This window comes from Larus michahellis, chromosome Z (genome assembly GCF_964199755.1).
Source record: "Larus michahellis chromosome Z, bLarMic1.1, whole genome shotgun sequence".
In the NCBI taxonomy this organism is placed as follows: domain Eukaryota; kingdom Metazoa; phylum Chordata; class Aves; order Charadriiformes; family Laridae; genus Larus; species Larus michahellis.
The window spans coordinates 15,076,655-15,090,519 of NC_133930.1; the positions used below are offsets into that span (position 1 = coordinate 15,076,655).

Consider the following 13,865-nt stretch of genomic DNA (forward strand, 5'->3'; position numbering starts at 1 on the left):
CATGACCTGCCGTGATATGGCACTTGTTTGTCCGCACACTGCTAAGGCCATGGGTCACTCCCTTGTTCAGATGCTGTGGTTAGGTGAGCCACAAAATTCCTTGGCTGTCACTAGGACAAGTGCGTGCTGTGACACAAATGGCCTCAAACATAAGGCCCACATTACTGCCACCAGAGAAGCTGATGGTCTCCATTCCACTAAAACACACTGAGAAAGTGTCCTACGCCCCCCAAACCAACCCCACAGTGCGCAGCCTGGGCCCCTTGTTCCTGCCACTGTGTCCTTCACCCTGGAACAGGGATATCCACCACGCAGACCTGCCCACCATGGAGACCCTCTGGCTGCCCATCTCTGCAAGCCTTCAGCCGAAGCCTGCAGGGAAATCACATCTCAAAACCCCAGCTGTGTTAGATCCATAAGTCGGGGGAGGACACATGTAAGTCTACTGGTCTTCTTCCTACCGCCACATGGCATGGCAGGAACAGGAGGGTTTCAGTGAACCACGTACGTACGTACTACGGCATGCTGTGCTTAGGAGAAGCTGCTCAGGGAATATCTGCATTATCCCGCTCTGCCGATCAAGAAGCCAAGGCTGTGCTTGCCAGACCCTGTGGTTATTTACTCTGGCACAAAATTAAAATAACTCTGTTTGTACTGGAGCATGAGTGGAATTTAACTCTTATTTAAAAATAAACATGCAAGCAAGGAATATGAAACCATGTAAGAGTGTAAGAAAATATATTTATTAAATTCCATGGCAATACTATGGTAAAATTGTTAAATACATGCGTAATTTTAGACACCCAAGCAATACAACAGGAGTTACAACAGCCAAGCAAACTAGGTTTAAAAAGTATGCAAAGTTGGTATCTTAGTGTTAGGTTAGTCTTAAAAGTAATCTGCCACACCGGGGTATTATTTCCCCAACATGATCCCACGCTTCCTTTTTCAAGCATGCATTTGTTTAATGGCTTAGCTAATAAGTTTTCATGTTGATACACTTTGCTGAATCAGTATTTTACTTAGTATGCTACAAGTTCATTAAAGTGCCTTGTGATGATTTTGCTTAAATGGTGAAAGAAATGTTTTTTTCAATAGAGGATTTGGAAGAGGGAAAACTTCAGTATCATTCAGCAACAGAAATATGTTAAGTGACTGATTAGATTTAGTGTGTTAGGAAGACTATTTTTGTCAGCTTGATTTATTGATTTATTCTCAGAAATTATTTCTATAGATGACTATTTCAAATTGGCAAACAATATTTTCACTAGTATTGAACAAAAGACCATTAAAACCTTTGTAAAAACAGAACATAAAAACATCTCTAAACAAATGATTTAGCTGTAAAAAATATGGTATAAAAAGAGCTAAAAAAAACATTGAACCTATTCACAGTATATATTTTAAAAGTTACAGCATTATAGTACAACATTTTTTTTTTTTCAGGTGACCTGTATGACTCCATCATCTCCGCTGTTTTCTGCGCCACAACAGGATCAAAGTTCAAATTGCTGTTACCTTTGGGTAGGATTTCAGACCCAAGTCGATTCAGTTGTCTTCGTTTTTGCTATCCCCTGCGTTACAAAATTTTCTGACATGCTATGAAGCACAAAATGTTGTTCACCTTAAGCCATTCTTGAATCACATTAAGGAAACATTGTCAAAGTGATGTTCAAGGATTCTTTTTTTTATTGTATTACTACTAAAAAGTGTGAGACCTTGCCAGTTTCTCTTTTACTTTGCCCTGCCTGAGCGATTTCTTCTTTGAATTTTTCTCAGCCCAAATAAAGGAAATTATTTCATTTTTTGTTTTGCCCCTGGGTAAGTTTTACTTACTAGATTTTGCACAATATGAGGCCAAATGAGTTGCGAAGGCATTGAAACTTTGTGTGGAAGTTGCGCGTACCCTTACACTGGAGCTTGCTTTCATGCAGCAATAGTCAAAGTGCAGATTTGGGACCATTTAAAAACCTACCTAGGGATTCTTTTGAGCATCGCATTAAAAAAATAAGGATGCCATCTGCTCTCTGCTGCACCACAAAAAGTCGCCCAAGCAGCGAGCAGCACCCGGCAGAAGGAACAGGGGGAGACTGGAGAGCGATTAACTCCATCCTCTCCTGCAGCACCCTGCCACCACACCAGCCCACCTGCACGGGATGTTGAGCCCCTGTCCTCCGAAATACGAAAAGTCCTCTGGAGACTTTTTCGTTGTAGAAGCAGAAGGAATTAACAGACGTTTTTCTGGGTAAAAAGCACTGTCATGCACCCTGGGACAACTTGTAAAGTTACAGAAACCCCTGCCAATATCATCTGAGGTTTGTTTGCATAACATGCAAAAAGGAAACAAACACTGGCTATCTTAGAAACACTGGGGAAAATCCAGAGTTATATAAATGGGGGAGGAGAGGAAAAAGAATTGTTATGGAAGAAACTGTTCTCCAACTTCTAAGGAGATATTTAAAAACTTTATAGACAGACCTAAGCATGAAGAAATTAGTTTGAACCCATGTCGGTCATTTGGGGTCTGGGACTGTGTTTCCAGGCTTGCTAAGGACAAGGCAAAGAAAAAGCCAACAACAAACCTTGCCAACTGCCGACAGCATCTCTGAGCATCGGCCACACAGGGCACTGCTTACTGCGCAGCAGCACAAACCCCGCGCAGGGGGTCGGGAGGAGCACAGACGGCAGCTGTTTCCTCTAGATGAAACTCAGGAGGCACCTATTCAAGTACAGGGTTCCGAAAAGATCACTTTGGGAATTGCAAGCCAACTTCCTCTGCAATACGGACCTAGGTACATAATGATGTAAGCACGTACGTGCATAAGGGGTTAGGACTTTGTGTTAAAAATATTAATGCCATTTGCACTGAAGTCTTCATCAAAGTCTGTGGCAGAAGAGAAGATTCTATTTACATGGGAAACTCTTGATAGATTTATGGTACATGGAGCCTTGTTAGCAATCTCATTCTTTAAATGTTACATTTTTCCTACGTATTTCAAATTCTTTTACTATATTTCTATCTACTTGTAGGTATACAAATGTTCTATTTACAAAGCAGTATTTGTCTAAAAATAGAGCACATGATTTCTCATTGCCTTTTCTGAGTGATGTCTAAACACCTTCTCCCTCCAATGCATCCAACTGCCTTATTTTTGCTACTATTCATGTTCAACTGAGGGTCCTGGAGGACAAGGTCACATGAAACGCCACAGCCCTAAGCTTTAGCCAGCTGAACATAGCAAAAAAACCCCCAAAAGGCACCTTGAACGTGCCTCTTGAGAGCAGCCCAAAACCCGAGGTTAGCAGGAGCTTGCTGCTGCCGTGTTCCCAGCAGAGAAACCAAAGATGAAGAAGCACAGCGCATTTTCCAATTGTGCCGTGAGGGACGGCACGGCTACTGGTTCCCTTTGGAAATGGTTTACCCATGAAAGCAGCAACTACAGATAATAAAGACAGCTACCACGGCAAATGTCAGTCATTGGGTCCTAAGTCTGCTCATGCAGCCACTGCATAGCAGGGGAGATAACTCACCGCCCGCCAGTAATATTAGCTTACTATTTCATTGATATATTAACTCGTAGTTCTGTGAGGTATATCACATGCAGATTTACCATCCCCAAATTTAACACACAAAACCAAGATCCCAGATCCCTGGCGTGTGTCAGAACAACAAAAATAATGATGTGTCAAATAGAAGAGTGCACCACGTTACACCAAACGTGACCGATGTTCCACACATACAGTGAACAGTACAAAAACCCATTACAATCCCCAAATTGTCACATATGACAGGCATGGCTCAAAAATAAGAAGCAGCAGCACCGATCATTTGCTTTGGAAAGAAATTGCTTGGCATTAACACCCTACATCTCTGAACACTGATCCGACTGCAGGATTGAAGCACTGAGTTAGGAGTAAGAGTATTTTGGACACAGTCCCTTCTGGTCACATCCCTTCTGCAAGTTGGGGTGGGATTTTTGTTTGGTTGGTAGGTTTTGTCTTTTAAAAAAAGCTGAACTTCCTATGAAAAAAGCAAAAAGCCAAAAGAACTCAAACGAAGTAGATGTTCAATACAGTAATAAGATCTTTCAGAAAATGATTGTTAGGAAATGCATAACTTTAAGTTTTCTAAGACATTTTTCAGAAACAATTTGACTGAAGAGGCTCACCAGGAAGCCAGAAGGCACTAGTACAAGAAGTCTGATCCTCTCTGAAGCCCAAAGTTTTAGTCTTACAATTGTTACCAATGCATTTAGAGGCCAAAGACCACCATGCTTTGAAAGTTAATTTGGTATGAAGACATTCTTAAAGACGCTTCACTGACTTAAGGTGGCACTTGAGCTTAGAAAGCAAGTCCGGTCTGTGACAGTCCTTGTCACTCTTTCTTACTGCTCCATGCACCCAGGGGTGTCTTCACACGGTCACTAAAGTAGCACACAACCTCTCGCTAGCCATCTTGTATTTGGATTCGCTTTCTTTTTATTTAGGATAGGCATTTGAAAGGAGTCCTCACTGGCAGCACTGAACAGGCTCAAAAGACACCGCAGAGGTGAAGCAGCTGAGCTTTCAAGTGCTGGAATGAAAACTGCTTACTGGTTCATAATCATTAAGCAACAGTAGATGATGCTACATAAGCCTGTGTCTCTCCCCTGTTTGCCCCACTCTTCTGCTACTGATACGAGATGATGTGTATGGTAAGCCATTGCTATTAACAGGACTCTTCTGCCCTACATCCTGAAAGTCAGAACACCAGTCAAATAAAATATATAGTCAAAGTTTGGGGGAAAAAAAAAGTGATGGATAATTAGATGAGAGTGCTTTGATAACATCGAGGCAGACCCTGTATTTGTGGACCTTTACCCTACCTAATCACTAAGAAACGAAGCAATTTAAAATGCTGTTGCCTTTACTGAATAGCAAAAGCAGCACAAAGGAAAACCTGAGTATGGGATGCTTGTGTTTAAGTGATTCACCGTGGGAGCCCTGCGAAGGGTGTTAGGCTGCTCCCTGCGAGCTCTGTGTGTTCTCTGCAGCTGCCCTGGCTTCCAGACGGACAAATTAAAAATTGTTAGTACTCTCAAACTTTAATTTGGTTTTGTTTCCTGCAATACTCAGCCACACGAAAGCACAGTTCTTCTTCATCATCAGCTGTTCTACTACAGAGGGGTTTCTTTGTTTGGATCACTATACAATGCTGTATGCTCCTCTGCACTGAAAAACCGTTCCACAAAAAACCCAAACCACTATCCATACACACTATCCATGACATCTTCTGCTTTCAAATAAAAGCATATGACAGCGCAATCTAAAATTCGTCTTAGGACATAAACACATTAACCCAAATCTGCACTAGTGAAAAGGAATCTGCTCTAAAATAGATATTGTGAGAAAGGGTTGTTCCTATTAGGATTTAGCCACTTCCCAGCTATCAAGCACGAAGGGCAGAACTGTTTCCTTTTATGTATTACTGTAGTGTTCTGAATAATAAGCAGTAATAGATTAGGCATGAAACTTTCTCTTGCGATGATGGCTGGTGACAGACAGACACCAGCTCCTTGCACCGCCTGTCTGTCTCTTCACGCGCAGCTCTGCTAATTCCAAGATTCAACCTCAAAAGCAGAATCCTCTCTGCACTTTCTGTTCTTTCATACACATCTTGCACTCTGTCAGGTCTGCAGGCAGATCTATTTTTACTGTTGTCACAGTTCACTCTTTCAGGAGGCACAGACAGACATACTGATGACAATTTGGATGCTGTTTAGTGTTTTGCCTTTTTGTCAGTTTTGAAATCCCTCTGCATTTTTATTTTATGGAGAACTCAGAGACATACCGACATCTGACACTGCACCATCTGTCACGGCACTTAGGTTTAACCTAATGCTTGGTTTTATTTTGATGGCCAGATCACAATGTTTGGAGATCAAATGCCTGTCAAGCTAGCCATCCTCCTTGTCTGCTCTCACACCTTTACAATGAGCAGCTGAGCCAATTCAGCCTCCTTATCTGCTTTGGGATCCTGTTTAGAAAACCACTCCCTCAACCTATTTATTCAAAAAACCACAAAGTAGCTACAGAAACTGAAATCTAAAAACAAAAAAAGATTTGTTTAGGACTTTATGGAGACCCTTTTTGATCAAGCTCTTCAACATTTTACCTCTCACCACTGTGTTTTACAGTAAGGAACAGGTAAGTTAGAAAGCACTTTCTCCTGTAAGCTAGTGATATTCATGTGTGCCACAGTCTGAAGTTTACACAGTGCCTAGAGATGCATATATGAAAACAAGCATTTTCAAAGATGATTGTTCTGAACACTCCATTAAGCACACAAATGTACATCATTTAAGCTTTCTTTGCATCACATGTCAGGTAAAGGAGAGGTAGTATTAGCGGCACTAAAATCTCCTTGGGTTTCTCCCTGCAGCTACAGAAATCCCACCTTGTACTCCCAGGTAGGATTTGTACAGAAGGTCCTGTTGGGTCGACACTGGAGAACAGCCAGGCAGCAGGTGGTGAAGCTATTACAACAAAGACCATCCAAAGAGCAATTTGCTCTCAAGGAGCTAGTACTGCTACCTCTAATTTTGCGTGCCAAACTGCTTGGCCAGCTAATGCTAGTAGACAGAGATTTCCCCATGGCTTACATTACTGTATAGTGCAAAGACTGGTGAACACTGGTGCGAATGGAGCACTGTACCACTTTGAAGCAGGAGATCTGGAGCTGAAGCTATGAAATACAAAATGCATTAGTGCAATACATTAGGAAAGATTAACTCTTTAACCAAAGAATAGAAAAAATATAGAGCATTCTAAATTAAAAAAAAAAAAGTTTTAAACTTTATGCAGTTCTTGTTGAGGTTTAAATCAGTGTTACACTTTTTTCCCCAAGTTTGTACCCCTGAGTCAAACATTGAATAAACATTGTACAGTAGGTACAGAAACTAGTGTCTAGTTAAAACGCAAGAGATTTGAATTGCTTCAGAAGTGTTAAACAGTAACAAAACCCTTCTGAAGGGGGGAAGAAAAAAAAAATAGCACTCTCATTTGTTCTTAGTTTATAACAAGGTGAAAGATCTCAAGAGTTTCCAACCACATCGTTTCCATGTGTTAGGCTGACGTTTGTGATAAATGAAACCTTCAATAAGGAAACCTGTTGGGGCCGTATCATTTGAGTATGCACAGTTGAGAACAACTACAACAAAGCAAAGCAATCTTTCCAAGTTATAAGTTGCATGAGACCATATTAGTCTTGGAGCACTATGTGAAGGTAGGCAGAGTTCTTCGACTATGAGTATCAGGAGCTCTAAACTCAATACCCCTTATATCCAATATATTTTACTAGAGTAATAACTAAATTGCTATAACTTTGGCCTCTAGGCCTCTATTAAAATGGAACATTAACACTTTTTCTAACTTAAACATGGTAACATTCAGCTAACTAGAACCTCTGCTGACTGTCTCCAAGAATAATTCATGCCTTTTGCACTTTTCTTCTTCCTTTCTTTACAACATCAGGAATAAGAGCTTATTTAGAAGGCAGGTTCAGGTGCAACAAGGGCTCACTGTTAATCATTTGGTTTGTTCTGAAAAAAGTGTGTAAAGGACCACCCTATGTTACTGGGTTTGGGAGAGTCTTCTTCGTCTTTTGGGGGAAGGAGAAACTGTCGGGAATTAATGGAGCATGGGCTCCCAAAAGATGCGTTTTCATTGCTGCCTTCGACTGATCCAGGAGAGTCTGGAGTGTCCATGTTCCAGGCATTTGTGTTTGCTTGAGGTCTGTAACCTGCAGTTTTATCCAATTCTTCCTCTGCAGGTGGACGAGACTCCATCTTCAGAGCACTGATAGGCAGCTGCATTTGTGGCTTATAGCCTGCTGTAGTCACTAAGTCTATTTCTGGCTCCTCCTCTGGTTTAATTTGAGGCTGATACATTGATTGGATGTCAATGTAAACCACCTGAGATGACCCCACAGGTTCATCCATAGGGGGATTTGAGATCTCCTCTTCAATGATAGGGGGGCAGTAGGACACAACCACATGGTTCTCTGTTTCTGAGTCAGAGCCATCTTCAGGCACAGTGGTGTCTGCTGCCGGGGACATCATCTCTGTGTCTTCAATCTTGGGAGCTGCTGACCGTGTTTCCACCACTTCAACAGCGTTGGGGGTGCATGGGTTCATTTCCAGTGTTTTAAGTGTCTTATTCCCCTGAAGCGAGAAAAAGGAGAAGGGGGAGAGACTAAGCCTGGAAATCCTGAAAGCAACAACTTGCACAAATTAAACCAGTATGTTGACTTGTGGCTTGCATTCATCCCACTGCCATTAGCACAATATAAAAAAAGAATGTTTTAGTTCTCACTTTCTGGCTCATCACATATTCCTGTTGCTGTTAAAAGTATTTTAGCCAACTTAAAGAGACTGCAAATCTTGCAGTAAGTGTTTGAGAACTTTTTCACCAAATCTCGACTTTGTGTAAACCATTCCAGAAAGCTGTTTAAATGTTACGCCCAGTTACAGCTACTATATCTACCAGGAGTCTGCGGATACACTTCTCCACACTTTCCACTTCTCCTCACTTTCCACTTCTCCTAACGCCATGACAAAGACAGGTACATTACTCCCACATAGTTTTCATGTACTGACACTTCTCATTAGTGCGGGAGAAGAGAAATGCAGCAGTTCCTTCCTACTTCACACATTACAAGTAACTACATTAACAACAAGAAAGCTCTAGATAGCACCTGACAAAAGTTACTCAGCAGCTTGTCCTGTTCCTCCCTGCCACAGAGCTTTTCTACAACAGAAGCAGAAGACTCAAAGTTTAAAAAAGAGTTCTTTACTCGCAATATCTTTCAGAAATTTAAAATACTAGATTTAAAATGAGGGTTACCTCACAGATGTTCTTCTGAAACTGCAGTGCCTTACTGTTCTCAGGATTCGGGATCTCTGGATAAAATGTTTCTTTAATCCTTTAAAGAGGAAAAAACAAACTTTTAAAAGTTACCAAGCCCTGAAACAGATTGCTAATATACAAAAGGGATCAGGAGGTTTTCCTTTAATTCAGAATACTGAAGACATCTGGCACAAAGATTTAGTGTGTTACACTTTCACTGGAAATGGAAAAAACAGCAAAACTTTTGTTTTTAAACTGGGGAACTTGATCTGCCACGTTTACGAAAAGTTGAAGATGGGATGTCTACCTGAGTGTTTGTGGATGGCTCACAAATTATAGTTTGTCGCCAATTTATTTCCATTTGGGAACTATTTATAAACAGTGCTCACTGGGAGACAGGCTCCTGCAAAACCTTTTTTGCATTCCTCACTCTGACCTCTCTCCAACTCAATTTCACCCTCACCTTCTACAATGTCTTTTTGCCACCAATCTTTAAACAAAGCCCACTGACATCTTTGGATACTTGGAGAAAACAAAGTGTAACTAAAATAATAGAAAACTCTAGCCCTGGAGCAAACACATCCAGGAAAAGATCAGAATTGAATGCAGGCATTTACCATTCCCTCTTTCGGTAGCAGAAGATGCTGGCCACCACTCCAAGCAGCACAACCACTGCCACAGGGATGAGAATTGCAATGATTAATCCTACAGCTGGAAGATGAAAAAAGAACAGACAGTAAATATATATCCAAAGTTACCAGCAAGTTTTACGCCTTTTCTAACATTCCCACAGATTAGAGACAATTTCGTTAAACTCGTCTAACAGTGGTCTGCAGTGACCCATAACATACTCCTCCCCTTTGCTGGAAGGGAAAAAGTCCATCCACAAACAGAGCTGATTCAGTGATAACTATAGGAATCAGTAGATACTCCTCTCTGATTGCTTAATTGTGAAAGGCTTCGGGTGCAACACAAGACTGATAGCCACTGTAATTCTGTTCTCAGTAAGCACTGGAATTGCCCTTTCAGGTTACTTGAGCTGGCCAAATCTCTGGTAATGCCTCTCATAGTCCAGCAACTCATTGCACAAACTGCACTGCCTTTTTATGGTTTACAATGCTTCTGATCCCCAGGGTTTAGCTCCGATACATTCCCACCGCCTTGGGAGTTTGATCTTTCATGTATTTCAGTTGCACCCCAGTGTTTAGTCTTTCATATGAAATACTTTCTTCTTTTTTTTTTTCTCATTCCCCAAAGTCAATCTTTTTTTTTTTTTTTTCTAACTGTCTTTCTGGGTTTGTTTCCGTCAGGGGATCGATAAAACTAAATTCAAAGCAGAGAGGCATCTGTTTATAATTTTTATAATTCTGAAACTGGTAAATATTCCCAGTATGTCTTTCTTCCCACCATGTATTACCAGATATTCATCATGGGAAACCTGACAAAAACAACTAGCTGCTTGCGAAGGCTCCACCATATTTAGTAGCAGTTTAGAAGTTATTTTTCTTGCATACATTACCATGAACTACAAGGTAGCTTTAATAGGAAAAGATCTTTTCCTCACCCTGAACTGTACCAATTTTGGTATTTAAAAATAACCAACTAACTAATTTAAAAATTAGACTGTAGGCCCAAACTACCTAAGGGGACCTGAAAAAAAAAAAAAAAAAAAGAAAAGCTCAGCCTTATGTATGTTGTACAGCCCCTGTGCTGAAGACTATTAATGAAGAGGGATATTCAACTTACAGTCCTCCTTTGTCACCACATAGAGGCTGTTTGGGGGGCTCAACCCACCAGCAGTGTAGGCTTGTAGGTCCAGTTGGTAACTTGTCTTGCCTTGAAGATCAAGTATTTTCAAAGACTTCTTTGTTAAGTCAGTGATATTCTTGACTTTAAGTTCTGGATTCCCTGATTGTTTGGAAGCAGTAAGAAAAGCACACCTTTGTAAGAAAGGATTCACAAAGACAGCCTCAGCTTCAGCAAGACTTTCATGAAGTCAGCACAGGAAACCTGAAGAACAATCTGTGTAAAGGAAAACTGAAATAAAGAATCCTAGCAGTGCTGTTTCCTTACACAGCACCAAACAGCGCAGGAGCGTGTTGTTGCTGCAGACTGGCTTCAGTTTCTTACACTCCTGCTTGTTCCCTTACGTTAATGTGAGTCAGGCTCCAGTTCTGTACAGAGATGTCCTTACGAGATGGGTACTGGAAGAATATACCCAATTAAATACAGCCATGTAACCTCCCCCATGTCCCGTCTACCCAGGGTAACTGTACGCAGGGCAGTGTGTCACATTGCCACTTAGTCACTGCATTGCTTTACGGCCTCAGTGGGACAGGGCTTTCTCTGACTTTTGCCTTCTATTAAAAAACAACTGTGCTAACCACACATGGAGCTGATTATTGCAAGTACCTTTGTCACATATCAGCAGCCAATTATGCCAGTGAGCAATGCAACTGAATTATGATTAAAGCATCTTTTTTTAAAGTGAAACTAAATTATTAAAAAAAAAAAAACAACAAAGAAACGGTTGAGCAAGGAAGTTGCAATCTATAGATTTCATTTACCTGATTCAGAAAGCCTTGGCTTTAAAGCATCTTTTTCACCTTTTGCAAAGGAAAGCCGATATCCCTCTAAAAACCCCTGACAATCTTCAATAGGAATGTCTTCCCATTTTACCAATATAGAATCTGAAGAAGTTTCTTCTACAGTAAAATTTGGTGCACGTTTTGGAGCTGTAGGGAGAATAATGACGGAAAAAGCTAGTAAGAAAACACCTTATCATTAAATGCTGAATCCATGTGTTTCATCAGTTTTATTTCAGGGCTAGCATTTTCAACTTTTTCATGAATACTTTTCCCTCACTGTCAAAGAACATGTGAAAAGACTTACCAGGTGATACTACAAAAATACAAGTATGCCAATCTCGTTATGAATTACTGCAGTATTATCTACTAACAGAGGCAGAAAGAAAAATCTCTCCCTGAGCAGTCTCACAGACCCATACATGTAAATACCCTTCTTCCTGCAACAAACCCCACAAGATTGCATAAACATACAGAGCATACAAATTACTTAGCTTTTAAAGGCTTTAACTCTGTGCCTTCATTGCTTGTCTTCAAATTAAACAAACTCCACATTCCTATCATGGAAATCTATCTCGGCTTAGCAGAAGTACTCTTAACAGACATCCCAAGTCCTTACTCCAATACCTGTACCCCACTGAAAGTGTTACAGCAGCTATTGTGTAAGGTCACGCGCATCAGGGCTTAGTCTGACATCTAGCATTGATCTACCAGTGATGAACTCATGTTTAAGAATGCACCTGTTTTTGCCGTGGTGGTTATCTGTCCAAAGGCAAATCTGAAGTTTCAGAATGAATCTATGCTCTTGTGCAAAGTGAACACATTTCTCAGTTCCTAATAAATTTCTTCTTACTCTTCAACGCATTTGTAGTCCCCCCCAAGTCTTAATCCTTTCACCTTGAAAGCTTCCCATCTGTTGAGAACGCATATGGAAAAGCCCGGGAAACTGTTCACGATTTTTACAGAGATACAAATGGCTGAAAGTTGAGTTTCTGGTAAAACTGACTTAATCTCACCTTCAACCATAGCAATGAAATAAACAATGGCTTTTCCAAGGGCTCAGATTATGTCAGCAGCTCAGTTTTCCAAGCAAACTATTTTAGCAGAAAACACGTTAAACTTTAAGGCGAAATGGGTGCTGCAGTTACAATACAATACAGTTGCAACGTTAAAGGGTAAGGCCATGTTCAGATACCTGGGAACAGAAAGCATCCAGACACTAATGCATCTCCAGGCAAGCAAAGTTCAGCCCTGGAACAAACTGCTGTTACCCAGACAGGGTTGGTACCGGAGGGAATACAATTGCAATTCCCAAAGTGGCTTGTAATCTAGGATCTAGAAGTGCTTTTAAACAGAAATGTTGTAGATGCTTTTTATATTTGCCAGGCTGTACCAAATGTGCTCAGAAATTTACTTTGACTTGACAAATCAAAAAGTTGCGTCCTCTCCTGCAGAAGGGACCGCAGCCCTGTGGTTCAAATTATGCCTGTGCCTTCAACTCTGAAGACCACTGTCTTCAGAGTAAATGACTGTGACAGCCTATACCACCACACAAGCCATATTGTACGCATATGCAATCACCCACCACACAGGGTTATCGCATGCTGGGGACTGTAAGCGGCTGGAGAACTGTATTACAATTATACACAGAGAACAAGCAGAAGTCAGTAGCGCTGTATGGGGATTCTGGTCTCTATCTTCTTCTGCCAATACTGAGCTAAAAATAGACACAGTCTAAATTAACTTTGTAAAGATCCTGAGCGATAAAGTGCACTTACGCAGCTCCTTCATATACCCAGTTATGTTTTTCAATAACTGATATCCACTGGATTTGCAGCCATATAGCGAAAAGTTGTATCTCACGCCAGGTCTAAACAGAGCTGCAAGAGAAAACCATGGTAAGAATATTTTGCTTACAAAGAGCGATGCTTTTAGCTTTCACATGATGCAGACTTACATGAATACGTACTAAAAAATTACAAAGTCTTAGACCACAGTGTTAGGTATAAATACTGTTCCTACTTGTAATTCCTATAAAAGCTATGCCATCAGATGTGGTTCAGAAGCAGCAAGCACACCTAGCTCCTGGAGAAATTTTGGTTCTAAACAAATAGGATTCAAAACAAGCTACTCAAATTGCATAAATTGCCCTTTCCATGGGGAAACACAACCTGATGTTACCAGAAACAATCCCCTTCCTTTCCTCCCACGGCAGCCATGTAGATCTTGCCTCTTCCTCAGAAATACAAATGCATTTTGAAATACCCAGGCTTATTATAGCAACAGTACAAAAGAAATTCAGAGAACTCTCAAAAGTGATAGTGAAGCCCTTTAGTGATGAACTCCAGGCCTGAACTGACTCTACAGAACACAGATAGTCATCAAATTTCCACT

At 40.9% G+C, this 13,865-nt stretch overlaps 1 protein-coding gene across 6 annotated transcripts in view; it reads right to left on the minus strand.

Moving 5' to 3' along the window:
• Nucleotides 1–4,470: 4,470 nt before the first annotated feature.
• LOC141735914 (leukemia inhibitory factor receptor-like) overlaps nucleotides 4,471–13,865 on the minus strand; it is a 52,305-nt gene continuing 42,910 nt past the window's right edge. For all 6 annotated transcript variants that reach the window (XM_074569387.1, XM_074569382.1, XM_074569385.1 and 3 more), the window contains 6 exons: nucleotides 13,250–13,351; nucleotides 11,454–11,621; nucleotides 10,633–10,794; nucleotides 9,504–9,597; nucleotides 8,884–8,962; nucleotides 4,471–8,201 (listed from right to left, as the gene is read on the minus strand). In XM_074569387.1, coding sequence (XP_074425488.1) covers nucleotides 7,563–8,201; nucleotides 8,884–8,962; nucleotides 9,504–9,597; nucleotides 10,633–10,794; nucleotides 11,454–11,621; nucleotides 13,250–13,351 — 1,244 coding nt within the window. In that variant the 3' untranslated portion in view covers nucleotides 4,471–7,562. The remainder of the gene's footprint in view (nucleotides 8,202–8,883; nucleotides 8,963–9,503; nucleotides 9,598–10,632; nucleotides 10,795–11,453; nucleotides 11,622–13,249; nucleotides 13,352–13,865) is intronic.